Source organism: Anabrus simplex, chromosome 4 (genome assembly GCF_040414725.1).
Source record: "Anabrus simplex isolate iqAnaSimp1 chromosome 4, ASM4041472v1, whole genome shotgun sequence".
Taxonomy (NCBI): Eukaryota; Metazoa; Arthropoda; class Insecta; order Orthoptera; family Tettigoniidae; genus Anabrus; species Anabrus simplex.
Window position 1 is genome coordinate 262,179,613 of NC_090268.1, and position 22,793 is coordinate 262,202,405.

General features: G+C 38.4%; 1 protein-coding gene across 3 annotated transcripts in view; it reads left to right on the forward strand.

The window, feature by feature from the left end:
• Window positions 1–22,793, forward strand: part of Mgtor (Megator) — a 546,425-nt gene that overhangs the window by 454,828 nt on the left and 68,804 nt on the right. For all 3 annotated transcript variants that reach the window (XM_067145519.2, XM_067145521.2, XM_067145520.2), the window contains one exon: window positions 4,528–4,618. In XM_067145519.2, the coding sequence (XP_067001620.2) occupies window positions 4,528–4,618 (91 nt within the window). The remainder of the gene's footprint in view (window positions 1–4,527; window positions 4,619–22,793) is intronic.

The following is a 22,793-nucleotide window of genomic DNA, read 5'->3' on the forward strand; positions in this document are numbered from 1 at the left end:
ATAAATCTTGTCTCCTCTAAAGCCGTTACAAGGATGTTGTGTTTTGTCAGGACGTCCAATGTATGTTTCAGTTTTCCTGTTTGTAGGATGGAATTAATGTTTATTGTTGCCAGATAGTTGGTGTTTCTTCCTCTTACATGAAGATGCAGGCTCCCCAGAATCCAATGGCCTGCTCACCCCACTGTGAGGGGGGGGGGGGGGTGGATTTGTTACCACCTGGGGTAGATTTCCAATTAGTCGTTTGCTCCATGTTTCCAGTGTTACGAAAAAGTTTGGTGGGGTTACCCAAAGGCAACATGGTGTTTAACTATCAAGGTTGTAAGCCTTGAAGCCCCCAGCACCGATCGGTTGACTGAGCCAGCTTCCCGCTGGGATTGGTTACCCAACCTTCCACTGGGTTGCTCAGCTTAACAGGGGGCACCTCGTATAGGTTACGTGCTGGAGTTGTAGTGAAAGAGGCTAGTTGGGTTCTCTTGCTGAACCCAATATATTATTGTTGTATTGAAGAAGAAACTAAAGATCAGGATTTGGGAATTGGAGGAGGAGGATAAAAGAATGGCCTTCCAAGATTGTATGAAAAGGAAGTTGCCTAACACGGAAATACGAAGGTGAGAATAAGAGTGGGACAATTTAAGACACATTTGTGGAAGCAGCAATTGAGGTATGCGGAAAAACAAAAGCTAAGGTTAAGGGAAAAGAGACATGGTAGTGGACTGACAAAATAAAAAAAGAAATAAAAGAAAGGAACAAGTTGAAGAAAGAAATGGATAAGGAAAAAAAAACATATCGGAGGGATGAGAGTAAGATAGAAAGGTTACATGTGGAATACAAAAGATTGAAACTACAAATAAAGAGGAGTATCAAGGAAGAAAAGGAGAAATGTTGGGGAGAGTTTACCAACAAAATTGAGCAAGATAGTCGAGGAAATCAGAAACTATTATACAGAGTAATAAAATTGAAAAGAATAAATCAAGAAAATATCAAGGCATTAGAGAGAGATGGATCCATAGTACATGATGAAAAGAGTCTTCAGAAGGTGATGGCAAAGTATTTTGAAAAACTTTATAATGAGGATGACTGCTCGGAGCAAGAAGGAGATAAGAAAATGGAAATAATAGATGAGAAAAAAAAGACAACCCGATAACATGGTTGAAACTTGAAAGTACTGTGAAAGCAATGACCAAAGGTAAAGCAAGTGGAAAAGACGAATTCTATGCTGATATGATGAAGGCAGCAGGAAGCATTGGACTACAGTGGCTATACCGAGCCCTCAATGCCACATGGAAGGATGAAAGGATACCTAAAGGTTGGCAACAAGGAAGCATTGTACCATTGTTCAAAAAAGGAAATAGGAAGAAATGTGAAAATTATAGAGGTATAACCCTATTATCATATAGCCTAAAAATAATGGAGAAAGTCATAAACAAAAGACTGAGGGATATAATAGAAGCACAGTTAGAAGAAGGTTGACATGCATTGCATGGGGAGGCAATGGCACAAAAAGAACCATTTCCTTGATTTTCTACACTTGTAGTGGAGCTTTGACGTAGATTTTTTTCACTACTGAAATTAACTTACCCACATCGGTTAGTTCTGTCCAGTGCTTCACAGGAAATGAGAGATTTGTCTCCTGCTCAGTCTCCCCATAGAACACCAACAACAACGTTTGCCACAAGTTGCTTTACGTCGCACCGACACAGATAGGTCTTATGGTGACGATAGGATAGGAAGGGGCTAGGAGTGGGAAGGAAATGGCTGTGGCCTTAATTAAGGTACAGCTCCTGCATTTGCCTGGTGTGAAAATGGGAAACCACGGAAAACCATCTTCAGGACTGCCGATAGTGGGGTTCGAACCCACTATCTCCAGATTACTGGATACTGGCCGCACTTAAGCGACTGCAGCTATCGAACTCAGTGATTAGTAACTTTCTCCAGTGGTATATCATTAGACATCATCATAATACATAAATCCTTTTTAAAATCTGAAATTTTGCCTATCATAGAGGGTGACAAAATTCTCTGGAACAGGAGTTGTTGACGGTTCTGTGACGTAAGATTTCAAGCCAAGTTGTTTTTATATGTTTTGCTGTACTGCAGTGTTGTTCAACATTAAACTTTGTAGCTTCTATTTTAATTTCACACAGCTTAGAGAATAGAATAGTGCCATCTGTACTGAAATGGTTATCTCCAAACTCCCACACAAATACTCGTAATTTTTCACCTATCGAACCGTTTTTGGCATAATGAACTAAGAGTATTCGTGATCAAACAATGCATACAGCAAGATCTGTCCATTAACTGAGCCTACTGTACCTTTTGTATCACCCCCTTATCCTTTGGCACCCCCGTGAAGACAATTCTACCTGCTAAAGTTATTTACAGAAGCGGTTGACCTTGACACAAAACCTGACAATAGCCATCCTCAACTGTCCTTACCCTTCCTTTGCATCTGTCGCTTTCTACTCATCTGTCTCTTTATATACAGCTTACCCTTCTAATTCACATAAATAAATATTTCCAAGAAATATAGTTGTAAGAAATTACAGACAACAATTAGGAGATGTGAAAAATACATCTTTGAGAAGACTGCAAGCAGGTATGCAAAAATGGAAGAAAAAAATATAAAAATATCGCAAAAATACGAAAATTAATGGGGAAATATGACCATGATTTGAAAAATTATTGGAAAATGATTAAAATACGTTAAAAAAGCCTACATATGACTATATCACCCGTGAAAAATGCGTGTTTTTAGTCACCGTAGATTAAAAGATGCTTGCTTAACTTGAATTTTGCATGGAAATAATTTAAAGAAAATTCATGACATGTCATAAACATCTGGGCCCTGGTTATAATAAAGTACAGTGGAACCTCGATTATCCGTTCCCGGAAACTAAGTTTTCTCGGATTATTTGTTCAAATTACGTGGTCCTGGGACCATCGTAATTAAATCATGTTGTAAAAGTCCCGGATTATCCGCTCCTCGAAGAAACTATTTCCTGGATCAACCGTCCAGAAATGTCAGTCCCATCAACACTGAATCCTCGATCAAGCGTTTTTCAATAAACTGTATCTCGTGAAAGGACAGCTATGGCATACTTATGGACCTCGGCGTTAACGCCCCGTCATTGCGATAATTAGAGCAAGTACCGGCACTGCACTGGAAAAGCGATTGCATAAGGGACTGGCTATCTTAGCATCGCATTCGAGTGGTATTGTTTAAAGAATCTCGGAAAACATAAAGTGGAGGGTGTCTACAACAATTGTAAGGAGACATAGCAAATTTCGACAGCTTTACTTGAGGACGAAACAAGTTTCGTCAAATGTTCGCACTTATTGAACAGCCACATTATGTCCAGGGTGAGATATTTATGTTTCTGCTTTACAAATGCCGTAATTTTCGACGTTTTGATGATTTCTTTTTCTTTCCAATTTGATTGGATTAGTGACGGGCAGAGTTGAATATAGTGCATTCGAGTTCCACCATAACCTTTAAAAGTCAATGTAGACCTAATTTATGCGGAACAATATTTTCAGCAGAAACTGGCTACAAACAGTGTACCGGAGACCAAATTACAATGGAAGATTAAGAAAAGAAGGGATTTTTGCCATCATGTTGCGTGCTTTTATATCGAATGTGCATTCTGTGCTTTATTTATGTGAGAATTAAAAACTGCTTGTGGTCGATTGTCGTTCGGCTTGGCGTTATTAGATTTTTCGTAGAGTTTGGCGAATCAAAGTTGTTGAACTGAAAGAAATTTTCACGGGAAACTGACGAAGTTTCCGCCTGTAACATCGAATATAAAGTACCAAGATTTTGAACTCACGTACCGGTAATTAATGTTTGCCGGTTTCGCGGTTTAACTTGCCTGCCTCTCATCTGAAGGACCCGGGTTCGATTCCCAGCCTGGTCAGGCATTTATACCTGGATATAAAGGCTGGTTCCAGGTCCACTCAGCCTACATGATTACCTTTAATTGAAGAGCTATCTAATGGTGAGATGACAACCCCGGTCTAGAGAACCAGGAATAACGGCCGAGAGAATTTGTCACACTGAGCGTGCGTCACCTCGTAATCTGCAGGTCTTCGGGCCGAGCAGCGGTCGCTTGGCAGTCAAAGGCCCAATGGGGCTGTAGTTTGGTTTCATTCAGGGGTGTTTGTAAGATTATAATTACCGGTATACATATTTCATTTTTATGATGTTTAGCCCAATTTTTTTTTTTTTAAACTTATTCCCAGATTTTCTGTTTTTCCGTGTTGTACGTTTTATTTCCATGGTCCCTCCAAAAATGGAGAATCGAGGTTCCACTGTAAACAAACACATGGTGGCTATGCTCGCTGAGAGAGCTTAAAACCTGTAACTGAAAATGGGAGAGCACAAGAGTACTAAGGTAGTTCTTTACGTTCTGATCCATTTGTTCTTTAAATCTTTCCAGGTCTTAGATCAGATTCAGAAGTGAATGATTTATTACAGGAAGGTACAAGTGGTTTTGCAGATTTTGTATGTTTTTTTCCTTCCATTTACAGGATTTACCTGGATATGATGAAGGTGAAGGAGGTGAAATGGATGAAGAAAATGCTGCTGACCAGGATAACAATGAAGTGGAGATTATGGGGGGTAAGACTGAATCTGAGTGATTTAATAGGGATTCTGATCAGTTAAGAAGCAAGTTTATTATATACTATACTGTAATTAAAGTGAAGAGTTCATCCATTCGTGTGTAGAAACAAGCCCAAAATTTTGTTCCCATTAATGTTAGTATGCTGACCATGTATATAAAAGTGTTTTTTTTTCCTTTCTTTTTTAATGAAATCGTATGTCTGATGATGGCTGTCCAGTAGAACTTCCCTATAACGGACACTGATCAGGAACATAAAAATGTCCTCTTTGGGAAAAGCTTAGAATACTATAAGAACTACTTTCACATAAGATGTTACTGGTTAATGTCTTACTGTAATAATTACATCTTTTCATTTTAGTGTATAACACATGGCTTTACTTTTATGAACATAAAGGTTTTGAATTTTTTTTAACTGTAATAACGAACATTTTTCTAAATATGTGACTCATTGAGATATAAAAGTGAGTCATTCTTCATCTTTTCTGTTCAAAAATAATTCTTATACTTTCTTACCTCTTCAGATACTTGTTCACATGTCAATGTCACATGTCAGCACCCTGAACATCATGTGGTCTGCCCTCATCCTTACTCTACACTCTATCATTTCCTGCATTCACTAATGATCATTAGCACATTTTCTGTGTACGCTGCACACTGCATCATCAGCAGAAACATCTAGGTTTAGTAGCCTTGCCTATAATAAGTGGCTTTTCAAATTTGCCTATCATATTGAAATACAGCAAAATGGTTAGTCTTTCTTCAGGAAATTTTTGCCCTGGACACTTGACATCTTTCAAGCCATAGTTTTATTGAGTAGAGCTCTGAAAAATACACTAGTATCATCACAGTTGAAAATGTTTCTTTCTTCATAACTCTTTCAAATTTCAGGTAACTTTGTTTTCCAGTCTAATACAACTTTTTGTTTAACTGAACACTATTCACCACAAATGCTTTTAAAAGAAGTATTTTGTCTAATCCTAAACTTTTCAAGCCAGCCTCCAGATACTTCAAATTTGTGAAATCTTCATTCTTTGACTTCGACTGCTTTTTTATGGATAAGACTTCAGCTCATTAGTATGTTGCAACAAACCCATTCAAATTTTGGTTGTCAACTTTCAAGCTAGGTGAGTTGGAAAATAAATATTTGCCAGAGAGTTTCTTATTTCTAGTCAACAGTTGAAGGATACTACTTTTTTCTTTCTGAAAATATCACTGATCTGATTTTTCTGACAGCAAACCATACAGCTATGCCTCGAATACAGAGTTTCTCTTTAGTGTACTCATTTCCCATTCAGTGTTTGAAGTTTCTGTGCCATTTTAAAACACTTCACAAGATACAGTGTAGCAAGCACTTTGTAAAGCAATGAGTTGCAGCACTTGGGTAGTCATGAAATCGTATAAGTGGATCTGATTGCCATCAAATCATAACTACTCTGTTACAGTACAAATTGTGCCCATTATAGCATCATTGTTACCACTGATTTCCAGGAATATAAGGGTTTACTTTCACACAATCTGTCTTTTGATAGTTTTAAATTAATACTGGGGTATAGTTTTTGGTATCCATATTTGCTACTGATAATATCCAATATTTAGTGTGTAAGAGTACCATGATTGCCTCTTGCCTGGAAGCCCCAGGTTGAATTCCCAGCCAGGTCCTGAATTTTACCTGGATCTGTGGGCTGGTTTGAGGTCTACTCAGCCTGCGTGATTATAATTTAGGAGCTATCTGATGGTAGGATAATGGCTCCGGTCTAGAAAGCCGAGAATAACTGCCGGGAGAATTCGTTGTTTATTATCTGAACTATTATGGTCTATTTTGGTCCGTATTGACTTCAATACTGAAAGCACGGGTGATGTTACGTGTATGCCTTGTCAGTAATGTATTTTCAGTGTTGTGATTATCAGAATTTGATGTGCCGACCACACAGCACCTCATAATCTGCAGGCCTTGAAGCTGTGCAGCAGTCGCTTGGTAGGCCATGGCCGTTCAGGGCTGTTGCGCTATGGTGTTTGGTATCATTGAAATCCATGTATTTCTGCTCGGGAATGAACAAATATTAGACGTGTCTGCTATTCAGAGGTGTCCGTTAAGAGAAGTTCTAAGGCATATACCCTATTTAAAAAAGAATTCCTATGTCAGATGATGGTTAAAAAATTTTCACTGTAATTATTGGATTATGTGAGTTTGTCATACCTCTAGAGCAATTGTGTATGAACAACTTTATCTAGTACTAACATTCATTACAAGTGTTTCATTGAAAGGAGAGAGAGATTAAAAAGTCTGTGATAATTTGAAATAAATCATATGGAAATCGTAACTTTCCTTGCTAATTAATCAACAAATTACTCTATCCCTGTTAACCCTCTCCTTGTTCAACCCATGCCTTGCTATCCTTAACTGTCTGGTTTCTTCTTGTTTTAATAGCTTCTCAGAAGTGATAAGAGAGTGTACAGTCGAGCCGCTGGCTGTCCGGCCCTGACGTTTCTCAGACAGTGTTGCCGATTTTGAACCATACGATATAAACAAACACACACACCTACAATATTTCACGTATACGTAGATCAGATTCTGTGTTAATGCGACGGAAATGCGTACGGAAATGTGCGAAAATTACCTCTAATATATTGAAAACCAACACTAGTGTAATCATAATAATAAAACGTTCCAATTAAAATTAACTGCACTCCAAAACAGCGTAAATATAACAAAACATTCCAGTCGAAGTTATGCAAATTCCAAGAACAGCGTAAAGATAATAACAAAACACTGCGGTCAAAATTAAGCACACTCAGAGAATAGAATAACCGTAACTCAAAAACAGTAGGCTATAGACGTAATATAAAATAACAACCTTACAACCGAACTGTGTGAATAGTATCACCGAAATTTTAATAAGTCAGCATTTTTTTTTAAAAACCTGAAAATAGTATCACCGTGGCAATAAAAACGTCGCTGTTACAATAAAGTGTCGAAATAATAAAATATTGTAATGAAATGAAACAAATTATGTACTCACAGGGACTAATCCAAAGGGAATACGCCACACTCTCCGAAAATATCGGTGTCTTCGTCCTTGTCACTATTGTCACTGGAGTCAATGCTATCATCCTCACTCAGGGAAATAATTTCTTCCACTCGACATTCAACAATTCCATCAGCTTCTTTTGCCTTGTGTAAATCTTCCCAGGTGTGACTCACAACACTTTTCGACTTATCCGCTGTAACAAGTTTGACTGCCTCGTGCAGTAAGCGTTCAACATCAGTCAGACGGAAAGATTTGTTATTTTCGGCAACATATCCTTTAACTTGTGCCCAAATTAACTCGATTGGATTAAAGTGGCAGTGGTAAGGAGGAAGCCTAATTACCCTATGACCCTGAGCCGTAGCGATGGAGTCCACTTCGTAGGTACAAAATCTAGGCTTATGGAGTTTTACACTTTGTGCAGCTCCGCCTTTGTCATTTCTGCAGATATCCCCGGTACATTATTTCCCACCAACCACTGAAGAATGATATCTTTTCTGTCTTTCATTGTCGGTGCTTTGTTTAGTTGCTCAGAGTGATAGGGGGCATTGTCCATAACAATTACAGAATTGGGACTTATGTTTGGTAGCAAAGAATTTTTAAACCACGTTGTGAAAGTTATCCCGTTCATTTCTTCGTGATAATCATGAATGCTCTTTGATCTGAAAAGAAGCATAGCTCCCGGAACAAATCCATTAATGCCACCTGCGTGAAGCAAAATAAGCCTACTTCCCTTCCCAATAGGTGCTTTGAAAGTCCCTGCTACAGTTTCATCTGTCCAGGCCACCGTTTTAGAATGTCCGGCATTTACCCACGTTTCATCTAACCACACCACTCTATCAGGACTAATCTTCAGAATTTCCCTCAAAAATCTACTTCGCCATGCTACAATTTCACTTCTCTCCATCGCAGCTTTTCTCCCTGAAAGTTTCTTCCAACGAAAGCCAAGTTCTCTCAGTATTTTACTTAAACTGGCCTTTCCTCCACTGAATAAGCGAGATTCTTTCAAAGAGTCAAGTAATTTATCACGCGTGGGAAATTCCCTCCTCTTGTAATAACTATAAATATCTTGCCTCAGCGCATTCTTTTGAAATGCATCTAGTGATGTCTTGGGACAATGTCTTGGTCTTCGTTTTTCAGGAGTACGCAGCACTTCAGAAGGTGTATTAAGATCCACTGGACACTTATCTTTCGTAACACTTTTCACGGTTGTCCTACCTACTTTTAAAGCGTCACAAACTCGATCCACCACTTTTGTAACAGGAAGAAGAGGCCCACCGTTATCACGCTCTTTCTCAAAATATTCATGTAGCCGGTATACAAATTCACGGCTTTGGCTTTTATAATAACTGATTTTTTTCTTAGTCGTTTCCGATGATCCACTGGCCATAACACAATAACAAAAACAAACGGCTTACACACACAGTGAACGCATACACTTCATGCAGGTTAGCGAGCAACTGAGGCCACGTGTTTCTCTTCAAAGAAGTGGCATCACCGCACTAGCAGTACAAGAGAGTCATGGCTACATGAACGGTGATTGGTGCTTGCTGTTAAATCTTAAATCTGGCGCGCCAGTGACGTCAGGCATTGCAAACCGTGATGATTATTCTACCACTAGCAGAACTCTTAGTATTCTTTGTGGTAACATAACTTTAATTAAAACAATAATATCAAATCGACGAGGGGTGTAGGTTTCAATGATTTAATATTAAAATCATACTGCACATTGTAAATTTGTAATAGTGTTTTCAAGGTTATATGTATAGTTTCAAATCGGCGCAGGTTGGCAATGCTCTTCTCTACTCTTATTTTTTCTTTTCATCACAATCTGTCAGGGCCGGACAGCCAGCGGCTGGACTTTAGTCTATCAGTACATAGGTTCTAATATATCTTGATTTAACTTTAAACTATACACTTTTATAATTAGGTGATACATAATACTACAAATGTCGTGTAGTACTGAAGGATATTTTTCTCTGTTCTTCCTTCTTGTCATAGAACAATACCATGCTAACATAAAAAGACTTACTGATGTGGGGATAAAATAAGAAAACACTTCGGAGAAGAGGGGAAATATTCATGTAGAGTTTTCTTAGGTAGGCTATGGTAGAACTCTTTTATTTGGTTGACAATATTCTGCTTGAAATGAAATGACTAATCAAGTTATTTCCAATGTTCTACAGTCTGAGAGTTTCTTGAAAAGAATTTGCACCTTACTAATATGACAGTTTATTGTGGCTTTTCTCAAATGATCTATTTTTGCATTTTTATGTTTGCATAAGGCCATTTTAAGTAATCATTTTGGTATTCCCTTATTTCATTGTAAGATACTTGAATATACAGCTCATCCCACCCTCCATTATGTCTTGCAAGAGAAGAAGCCATAGTAAAATATGTTGCTTATATTCTCATTTTGATATCTAGTGAGACATTGTAGGATTTGTGACAACATTGCAAAGGTTCAAGCGTAGTATTTAGAACAATTGTACCATACAAAACGGTGATGTGCCCTTTGATTTGTTGGTAAGCGCCAACTGCAGAAACTTTGGCAGTTTAAATTTGGTAAGAAATATCAATGGAGATATTCATTGGGAGACACCATAGATTTCCCAGTGTCATTCCCAAGCCTGTAGAAAGGAGGAGGGCTTTAAGTATGAGGCTTTGACAGGCTGGTCAATGTAAAGAGAAAAAAAAATTTTGACTAGGTCCCATAAAACCGATGCGCTTCACTCTCGTGTGAAATATGTGAGAAATGAGACAGCTACCTGTTCATGGGTGGGCCAGGCTGAAGACATTGGTCTACCATCCTCAGCAACAGCAGCAACAACTCAACTCAAGTTTGCTACCATCAACATAGGTACGTGGAAAGGCAAGGCTGATAGCTCACAAGACATTTTGAAAAGTCAATTTAGATATAGCATGGATATAGGAAACTAAATGGACTGACGCTGAAGTACATGACATCGGGAATTAATTGAAACAGTTCTATAATGGAACCAGTACCTAGCTTTTGTTGCTAGTCAAAATCTTCCTGATAATGTTACCGAATTCGCACTAATATCTGATTGACTCATGCCGATTACAATTGACACTGACGATCGCACGCTTTTGCATCACTAGTGGGATGGACTGAAGATATATTCATTTCGATTTTGCAAAGAAACCTGATGTGATACAGGAAGACTGACTTCAGTTCTGGATTCAGCATACCTGAAACACAGAAGATCAATAGTTCAACTTTATGCCATGTTAAGAAAGTTTAAATTTGCAGGCTAGTGTAATGAATAAATTTCCTGATGTTTTTGAAGAGAGAATTGGACGTGTTCTAAATTTTCAAGCAAAGTTATAGTTACGTAAAGGAGCTATACCCATATTCACGCAAGAACGGGATATTCCATATGCACTTCATGAACAAGCTTAATAGAGGAAAATCATAGTCGTGCTACTCTAAGACTATTCTTCACAATCTTACTAGGTATTTACTTCACCACTTCACTATGGTGAACTCATCATTGGTGACAGTACGCTGCAGAAATGTGTCTTCTTCGTTGCCAGCCAGTGCATACCGGTGCCATGTCTGTACGGTCAGTGAGTTGATGTGGAACCCAACGGGACACAATTTTCCTCATGTTAAGAGATTTCATCAGCATGTGCCACACCCTTTGATGACTGAGACCAACCTCTACAGATACATATAATGTAAAAACGTCTAATAGTACAATAATAAAACTAATTACAGCGATTTAAAAATGATCAGTAAAAATATAATATGTCTATTAAAACATTTAGTGATGGGAATCAACATCTAAATCAGTCCATCGATGGTCTATGGAAATGAGACCACTCATGATGTCAGTCTGATCTTGAGGAATGAATGGCCGACCTGTGCGGTGCTAATCCGCAGTCTCATTCTGACCCACACGAAACGCCTTGACGCATCGTGATCCTATGCACTAATACATTCTCGCCTCAGGCATCCTTGATATTAATCCACAACTGCTGATCACCTTTCGAAAATGTTGAGTGGTGTAATCGACACTCTTAACTTCAGTTCACACAGCGACACTCCCAACTGGATGCCCGTCAAATGCGCACTACACATCGACAACAGCACCACCGAACCACTCCCATATCCTATTTGCACACGCCCTATCTCCTGCGAGTGTCTGGACTACGTTGCCTCTACTTTATTTACAGCCTTCGAAAACTCTCTAGAGTAAACTATTCTTGTCATTGTGATATTCGTTGTAAGGAATAGATATGTGCTGTGCAGTATATGCATTTTGAGGTTAATAAAGTATGTTGACTGGGCGAGTTGGCTGTGCGGTTAGAGGCGCGTGGCTGTGAGCTTGCATCCGGGAGATAGTGTATTTGAATCCCACTATCGGCAGCCCTGAAGATGGTTTTCCATGGTTTTCCCATTTTCACAGCAGGCAAATGACGGGTCTGTACCTTAATTAAGGCCACGGCTGCTTCTACCTCCTAGGCCTTCTCTATCCTATCGTCGCCGGAAGACCTATCTGTGCCCGTACGATGTAAAGCCACTAGCAAAAAAAAATTGAGTATTTGTGTATATATTTGATACAGTGTTGTTCAGAACATAACAGTTAGAATATTACTTCTAACATTTTTTGTTGAACCTAACCTTCCCTTATCTGCAGCAGACACTACCTCTACGGATATCCACTTTGAAGGTTGGCATCTCTGATGTTGCTGCAGAAAATGTCAAACTACTGGTATTATGTGCATACCAGTATAGGCATACATTAATGATATACTGGCATAATACCAGTAAGATCATCAAACATTAGAAGAGTAAAACCTGTACACTTAAGAAAGGATTTAAGTACAGTAGTTCTGATAGACATATTCATCACATATACATTGTAAATGGTGGCCCTTTTGACCAACTACTTGCTGTTTGGTTGAGGTAAACACTGACCTGTGTAGTTGTTTCGGTTCATAGTGTAGGCATACAGCAACATTTAGTCGGGCTGCTGTTGTAGCACCTGCTGTGTTGTGAGCAAGTTAAAATGGGAAGAAAGAAAACAAATCCTGTATACCGGTACTTTGAGCATCAGCTAACCTCAAACACGTTCAGATGCAACAACTGCTTGCATATTGTGAAGGGTCGTACAATACTCTATTATAATGATGATAATAATAATAATTGAATTCCTGCACATCACAGGCTTACTTTGCTATGCATAATTGCTGAGAATATAACAATATTAATCCAAGGCTTACATAGACTAATTTTTTTCTAGGGTAGTCATGGGACCAATTTGGAGGAACATCTGAGCGACACTCATTTAGACGAGTTCATGACAATTCAAATGGTTTGATCATCAGAAATTAACACTGAACTCAATACAAGGAATAGTAAAGCAAATGTGTTGACAAATCATTGCATAGATCTGAGTCACCGATCACAGCAGACCATTTGCACTGCTAGACGACTTGGCCTTTCGTAACATCATCAGTCTGGTTCCCCAGGATGCTCATGCTAGGAGCAGCATTAGTTCTCACAGAATTCATGAACATGTTGTTAGCAGGGCATTAGAAATACGCCAAATCATCCATCGAGAGGTAAGCGTGTGAAATTGTATCTCTGAAAGTGAATGCTGGCGACTTGTGTGGCTCGTTAATTCTTGGGTATCAACCCTCAGTTTCTCATGGACAATCCAACCATCATCTTGCTGACGCTTGCAGTTAGAGAACACTTCGGTGGTCATAATGCCAAATTGCTGAAGAAGGTTAGTCAAGTGTTATAAGATGTATGGTTTTTCGGTGCAACAGGTTTATTCAGTAACTGTGGACAATGGATTGAACACGATTAAACTTGTGAAGTTGCTGAGACAATAACACTCAAATGACGATGAAAGTGAAAATGATGATGATAATGAAGCCTTGCAAGTTACTTGGAATCAAAGTGAAAATTCGGAACTGTTGCTTGAGAGTGAACCTTGTAAGGTTGAACATCAGGAAGGAACATCAGAGGGAATTTCATAATCAGAACATCCAGGACACCTGGTTAAATCTGTGAGATGTGCAACTCATACACTGCAGTTAGCTGTAAATACCATACTGAAGCATCCCACAGCCACTTAAAGCGCAGGGCGGAATTCATGTAAAAACTTACGTTCTCTGACAGAGGTGTACTGCAAGCACTGAAACATACCTGCCAACTTTCCCGATTTAAGCGGGTGACTCACGATTTTCGATGGTTTTTCCCGCCTCCCGATTCTATTATTTCTCTCGATTTTAGCTTGTTTTTTAGTGAACTTCAAACATTTGTTTTCAAATCCCACCATTTCAGCTTTGTACGCCAGTGACCATTGGGCGCTTTCAAATGAAATATTGTTGTTTATTAATACGAGAAATGCGCGCAAATGTGCAATGTTCATAAAACCTGTATATCGTGACGTGTATTTCGATTGTCATTATCTTGTTCTCGCGTGCTATGTTCATGTTCATTCATATCAGTCTAGTCGATTCTGGAGACTAGTCGCTAGAGTTGGAGTCTTTTTTAGTATTTTAATGACAAAATTTCAAAAATAGCAGCTAGTGCATTTTCTAGAGATTTTAGGAGCCATTTGGAGACTATTCTGGTAGATTTTAATTTATTACTTGGTAAAAATAGCATTGCGCTTCACATAATCGTGCAGGCACGTGATGCAATATACTAATCTATGCATTTGCTAACTAATGGCATCTTAAGTGCATGACTATTCACACGTGTGGAGCATTAGTTCATACTATTTTTTGGAAGGCTTATCAGAGACCGATCATCTCACTCCTATACTTCCTCTGAGGGAATAGAGGTGTGTAATTTTAAGCCTTGTAGCCTCGTATAGCAACAATTGGGTTTTGGTTTTGTGAAGTTGGCAGGTATGACTGAAACAACGTAAACCCATACTTGACTGTGCTGCTAGGTGGTATTCAATGGTGAACTTCCTTCAGCGTTTGATAAAACTTAAGTTGTGTTGCACTGGCACTAATAAAAATGTACCTCTATCACCGGAGACTTGGAGTGGCATTGAATCGATCACAAACATGCTAATGCCATCTCATATAACTACCAAGCTATTGCAAGAGGAATAGTTTAGTAATGGTGACTTCTACCGAATGCAATGAAGACAAGACAAAAATAGTCACATGACAACTATCTTCATGGCAGGAATGTTTCCCGACCTTAGATATAAAGTGGTACTTTCTCAAGAGAAAGCTGAATAAGCTAAGCAGTATCTGATCAAGACATGGACACATGTTGTGGAAATGGAATCATCGTACACTACCACTGGTAGTGACATTTACCTAACCAGCAGTGACAATACAGACTGTAATGCTGACAAAGGTAAGAGCATGCTGAAAGCTCTAGAAAAAGAAAATAAAAGACTTCACTCCTTCACCCATTTGGTCGGTTTTGGGCAAGCCTCACAGATTTCTGTGGCTGCAGTTGAAGGAAAACATCTGGGAATTTTGGCAGAAGAACGACGACACAATGCGTCAGTTGTATAAGGTAGCCACTACCGTCCTAGCTGTTCCATGTACCAAAAAAAAAAAAACATACTTTCTCCTCATCATTGCAACTTGGGCAGTGATATAATGGGAGGTCTTAATAAAGAGGAAACCGTGCTCGATAGCTGCAGTCGCTTAAGTGCGACCAGTATCCAGTATTCGGGAGATAGTAGGTTCAAACCCCACTGTCGGCAGCCCTGAAAGTGGTTTTCCGTGGTTTCCCATTTTCACACCAGGCAAATGCTGGGGCTGTACTTTCATTAAGGCCACGGCCGCTTCCTTCCCACTCCTAGCCCTTTCCTGTCCCATCATCGCCATAAGACGTATCTATGTCGGTACGACGTAAATAACTAGAGAAATTTTTTTAAAAAAATATAGAGGAAGCTACTGCAAGTTATGTTGTCTGGTAATCACTGCACTCGAGAATACACACATGCACTCAACCTGCAGCTGTACCATCATGATGTGGCTGTAAAGGTACATGCAAACAAATAAAAACGGAGGCACTTGGCTCTTCTACTTGAAAGTAAACATATTTTCCTTATTTAACATATGCGCTCATGAACTTGTATAGTCCAATTGATCTCTTCATTTGTATATTCTAATATTATTTCAATTGCCGATAAGGTATTTATTGTTGATAAATGTGACCATAATAGGTGCTATTTACTCCTGTATTGACTTGTATGATCTCATAAAAATCTATTTAAAATAGGATACTGGAAGGACTCATCTTGCCAGTACACTTTATGTTAATCTTATTTATTCACTAAAAATATTGTACATGTTTCGAGAAAAACAAATATTATCCAGTGTTCTCCCCAGAAATTTTTGTCAGCCGGATGGCAGGAATAAGTAGCCAAACAGGGAATACTACGTAAAAATGAATATGATACAATTTCAATTTATTCCCCTCAGGTATCTTCTCAATAAAGAGGAATCCACGGCAAGTGTTGTTGTCTGGTAATCACTGCACTCCAGTATACACACATGTTAAATAAGATGGAATTATCTTATTGGTTAATTTCATATATAACAGAACAAACTGGTAAGAGGATAAAATGTAATCAAATTTAAAAATAAATGAATGTCATTTCTAACACGCTCATTTATCTTCACCAATACCCTAGTAGTAAACATCATCTTGTGCAATTCATAGAACATCTTAATTTACTCTCTACTTACGTCCTTTAAACTTTCATCTACTTGTTACAGACAAAATTATCAATTAGCAGTAATGTCAAACAGGTAAACGTTAACTGCAAAGTTGAACTATTTTAGTGTTATCATGAACAAGACTTAACAGAGTACAGTGGAACCTCGATTATCCGTTCCCGGAATGTACGTTTTCCCGGATTATGTGTTCAAATTACATAGTCCCGCGAGCATTGTAATTAAATCACATAAAAATCCCGCATTATCAGTTCCTCGAAGAAACAATTTCCCTAATCAACCATCCAGAAATTGCAGTTCCATCAACGCAAAATCCTCGATCAAACGTTTTTCAATAAACTGTACCTCACGAAAGAGCGGCTATGGCATACTTATGGATCTTGGTGTTAACGCCCAATCATTGCGACTATTATAACAAGTACTCTACTGCAAAAGTGATCGGCGGTGAACTTGCATAAGGCATCATCTTAGCATCGCATTCGGGTGGTATTGTTTAAAGAATCTCGGAAATAAAACAGAGAGTGGCCACAACAACTGTACGGGTAGGCAGCGCATTTTGACTGCTCTACTTGAAGATGGAGCATGTTTCGTCAAATGTTCGCACTTACAAAACGTCCACATTATGTCCAGGGTTAGATATTTATATTTTTACTTTTTTCGATTATATTGCTGAACAGGTTTTCAGCACTTTTCTCAGGGCACTGTATAATCACTGGGCTTTTAGGCAGGAATTGAAACTACTCCTTCTTAACACTAATCCAGTATGTTAATATTATCATATAAGCCCTACGATTATGTTAAGAGACCAGAACAGATGTTGCACCTTACATACAAAAAGCCATGGGAGGTCTTGGGATTGCCTATTACTGTTTTTGTCAAGACTGGGAATTTTACGCTTTCGTGTCACTTAAAATTAACATAAGATTGACAATATTAAAAACAAAATACTTAAGAGAAATTATATAAATTCTTTCTACATTGAAAGCATTTGTCAAGGAAACACTTGTATAATAATCCATAGAGAATATGTCCTAATGATTATTCTTTTCTTAAAAAGTTCATGAAAAAAGGTCCATTTATAAAGTAAAAAAATATATTTGTAAGTAATTGTCAAAATGAATAAATCCAGATTTCAAAATGTGGCTCCTATTACTATTGCAGATGAAAATATTTCTAATTCCTAGTTGTCAATTCTTTTTAAAACTGCTTTCCTCTGGAACAGTATCTCCTGTCAGTTTCTTACGGTCTCGAGTCTGGTGTAGTAGTTATGTGTTCTCTCTTGTTCATGTACTTGAGGAGGTGGAGGAGCGAGGGATATTGGTGTGTCATGAACTTCCTTGTTGTTATCTTCAGCTTCAAAGGAGGAGGAGGAGGAATACGTAGTAGGGTTATCTGGCGGTGGATAGATTCCAATTCTTTTCTTGTGATCTTTTTCAAGCATTTTCAAATATACCAGAATTGTAATGGGTTCTTATATTCTATAGCTTCATTAAGGTTATTATTTTTCTTTTACAAGTTGGTGTAGATGAATGTATAGCTATGGGGGAACACACATGACTACCGCAGGTCATAAATTTACCACCATAGAACAAGACCTGACCATCATAAAAAAAAAAAAAATTAAAAAGGGCAGGTTAATGAATACATATGAAGATCTATAATTCATCTAGACCAACTTGTAAAGAAAAATAATAACCTTAATGAAGCTATGGAATATAAGAACCCGTTATATGATAATCTTGTATATTTAAAAATGCTTGAAAAAGATCACAAGAAAAGAATTGGAATCTATCCACCTCCAGATAGCCCTACGACGTATTCCTCCTCCTTTGAAGCTGAAGATAACAACAAGGAAGTTCATGATACACCAATATCCCCCGCTCCTCCACCTCCTCAAGTACGTGAACAAGAGAGAACGCATCATCACTACTACACCAGACTGAAGACCGTAAAAAAATGACAGGAGATACTGTTCCAGAGGAAAGCAGTTTTAAAAAGAATTGACAACTAGGAATTAGAAATATTTTTATCTGCAATAGTAATAGGAGCCACATTTTGAAATCTGGATTTATTCATTTTGACAATTACTTATAAATTACTTAAATTTATAAATTGACCTTTTTTTTCATGAACTTTTTAAGAAAAGAATAATCATTAGGACATATTCTCTATGGATTATTATACAAGTGTTTCCTTGACAACTGCTTTCAATTGTAGAAATAATTTATATAATTTCTCTTAAGTATTTTGTTTTTAATATTGTCAGTCGTCTTATGTTAATTTTAAGGACACTTTCTCTTAAACATTGATACTTTGTCAATATATTGCCCCCGTTAATGCTAGTCAACAGCCGGAGAACACTGAGACACTTCAGGGGTGCTCAGTTCGCAAATAGGACGCCCAAGTAAAATAATCAAGGATGTGGCATGCATAGGAAAATGAACTTAAATTGTGGCATATAATAAAGAAAATACAGAGTAAAATTCGTATATGGCATGGTTTATTAACCAAAAAAAATCTCAGATTGTCATCCTTCAGTAACTATGATAGTGGAAATGATCGCTAATAAAATTTTAAATGCGGCTCTTGACGTACAAACAAAATAATCAAATGGGGTGGTACATGATTTTTCGCCCTATCTTGCCCTAACAAATCACAATCACACATTAATTTCGATAATTTTGTTCAGGTAAACAGATTTCATTTAATTCACTGAAAGCTCTGGGTTCTGATGTTCCACTCTGAAATTTTAGAAAGAAGAAAATAAAATTAAATTCTGTACTTTAATCATATCAAGTTTTCCATTATTTACCCAAAGTTGACATTTGTTTCATTACATAATTTGATGCTATAATTTCTCTTTAAACTTAATCGACCCAACGAAATAATTATCTGTTCAGTTACCAGCCGCTTACTGGATCAGCGAAATTAAATAAATAACTAAAGTCTGGAAATATCATGATAGTCATTTCAAATGGTCTGTCTAACACAAAATCTAACTTCTAACATGCCACATCACAAATCCTGGATGTGAATATCAAAGAAAGTAACACTGCCCACATAGTATAACAACATCTGAGACTATAAGATAAAAGATGAACTCAAAACTACCATAACCATGATTACAATACTAAGTCACACTAATATTTACAAAATATTTACAATATCTACACATTTGGCTACACGAAGATGATCATAACGTCAGAATACCATCGAATAATTCTAGGATAGCTAAGTGTACCTCAAGGTTTCTAATATTCAAGCAGATGACCTGGATGAAAGTCCTCGAACATTCGGAAAAGGTCTCGAATTCGGGCAAAGTCTCGAATATTGTTCCAGAACCACCGCGAGTTAACGCGAACATTACCATTACAAATTACGGAGAACTCGGGATAGAACCTAATTAGACATAACTCATCGAAGACATACGCAGACTCATCATCCAAACTCACGCGAATATTCACCATATTACAATACTGAATTATCATATGCCTCAATAATCATCTTCTATAATCATGGCGTGACTCTATTCTCGAAGAACTACATCAATTATGCATTACAATTTAATCTCTCTCGAAGACAAAATTATCACATTAATAGTGAAATCTATAATAATGACCCGTATTATATGACGATACATTTGTGATCCGCCCCGGGATCTCACAAATTCATTACAATAGCATCACGCAACAAGTCCTACGCGTATATAATTCTTGAAGATCCAATCCATCTACCGGTTCTCGAGTCTGATTCAAAGTGACGGAATCATTTTTCAAGACTTAAGTTCAAATATCACACACCATTATATTCCAGCGGATACCACATAGAAGTATAATCCGCTTCTGTGCGACGACTGTACATCCAGTAAAATCTAATCTATTTACTCGAATGTTCTAACATCATTCTCCACCAATCGTGGCCATAATAAATTTATAAGATGAAACCATGAGAATTATTACCGCCTGATTCACCGAGCAGAATTCACAAATCATGTATACCATTCAGTATCACATTATGCCTATCTAACGGAGATAAATATGTGAAGATCATCTATTGGCACTACAATATGGCAAAGTACTACAACTACGCAACTGTGACAAACTGTAAGACCATTTACCAATTATAACTACATACGTATCCCACTACAGAACAGATATTATTATAGAATTGCGTCAACTTAGCTTTACGATGTCTTCATGATGCTGGACGGCTGGTCGTCCTCAATAGTGCAATTATATGTGCCTTCCTCTCAACCCATCGCTGCCGGTCTCATAGTTTAGGCCTCCATCTCAGCACTCACACACACGGCATTAGGTAACATCATGATGAGATTCTTAACTGTCCTCTTCTTGGATTTCAAGCTGAAACTGGTACAATAAAAATTAATAAATTTGTTACACCACCAATTCCTGGAAATATTGTCCAAAGAATATACACTGTAGGAAGCTCAACTTATCTTGACGTCCGTTGTATTATGTGCGTTGACATACAGGATATTCCAAATGATATGTTTGTGGGGTATAAAACTACATTAAATCAAAGTTCGACTTCTTCAGATCAATCATCAGGTATAGCCGTCCGCTATCGAACCAAGTCCTTGCCTGAATGGCGTATCGAAGACTGCTCACGTACGGCGATTCACTGACCCAGTAACCTACTTTCACCATCAGCTGGCGAGCTGGAGTCTTGGAAGCTTTGCGCATGCGTGCTCAGACCGTAAATCTCGTCAAATTCACAACTGTAATAATTTCCCACATATGTTTTACTCGTAAGATAATATTCAGAAATGTTATCATTATTATCATTATTATCATTGTAATACACATTACCTTTCCAGCACGCTGTTTAATAGTATCACAAGTCGTTTACTTAGTTGGATACAGCCGGTGCCGTTCTACAGGTTTATCGTACGCTCGCACGGCACGCTCTTTTTTATTCTTCTTTCTCTCTTTCTTTCTTTCTTTCTTTCATAGATGGGTTCATTCCTAACCACCGACACCACTATAAATTCTTATGGCTTAAATCAACTAATTAGAAGAGCACTCAGGTGAAGTCAATGTGAATGCAAAGAGTACTAACTCCAGGATATACCACTCGGTTCATACTTTCGAGCCATCCGGCCTATCGAAACTGTCACAATATGAATGTTTCATCTAAACAGTGTTATGTGGCTGAAGATGTTGATAATATACAAAACATGTACCACTTTTAACCAATAAGTTGCCTTAAGCAATTTAGTGTATCGACAAGGTAAAAAAATAAAAAAATAGTTGTGAATGGTGTTTACTTACGGCAAGGCAAATGGCAATGGGCGGTGGGCAGCACGATTGTATCGGGAGAGATATATCCCTGCCGACAACAATCACAGCATTCAATGTTTGCAACAGTGTTTCGCCGTTTGTCTGAGACGGGTCGTTTAAGGAAGCAGGAAATCGTGAAGGACGTACCCACCCTGATCGGGCACCAGACATGGAGGAAAATGTGATCAACACTGTAGAAGGCGACCGCCGTGTCAGTACCAGGCAGTTGGCTCGCCAATACAGGGTAAGCCAGACGACAGTGTGGAATATTCTTCATGACAGTTGTTACTACCCTTATTACTTACAGCGTGTGCAGGGCTTACTAGCAAGACTTTCCACATAGGGAGCGGATTTTTCACTGGTTTATTCACCAGGCAACCACGATTCCGGGGTTTATGGCATCCATCCTATTCACAGGTGAGACCATGTTTACGTGGAGTTGTATCTTCAACTTTCATAACAGTCATCTGTGGGATTGTATGCAAAACCCCCTTGGTTTGGTACCAGCGAATCATCAGCAGCAGTTCAACCGTAATGTGTTGGCCGGGATAATTGGCGACCCTGTTTTGGGACCAGTCTTCCTTCCACATCACCTAACAGGCCGGAACTATCAGAGTTTCTTGCGGGTGACTATGCCTCCCCTGCTGGTAGATGTAACATTGATTATTTGCAGAGTTGTGTGGCTGCTACATGCTGGTGCTCCAGCCCACTTTGCCGTGAATGTCTGGACACATTTCAATAGTGTCTTCCCTGGTCAATGGATTGGACGAGGAGGTCCAGTTGCATGGCCTGCTCGTTCACCAGATCTCAATCTGGTTATGGGGCCATCTCAAAACTATCGTGTATGCAGAGCCCATTCCAGATAAGACACTGGAGCAGCGTATTCATGCTCCTTTTGGCACTGTTTGGATGCAGACTAGCCGATGTGAACGTGTGAGACAGAACATGCTATGGTGCGTACACGCATGCACAGAAGCACATGAATACCATTTTCAACATATACTGTAACTGTGGCTGCATGGTACAGCGTGTATTAGACCACCGTCTCTGTAACAAAGGATGATTGAATAAATGGTCCCTAATAAACAAACCATGCATTTCCGGACATATGTTCATTACATTAGACCTTTGCCATTCTGCATCCTCTC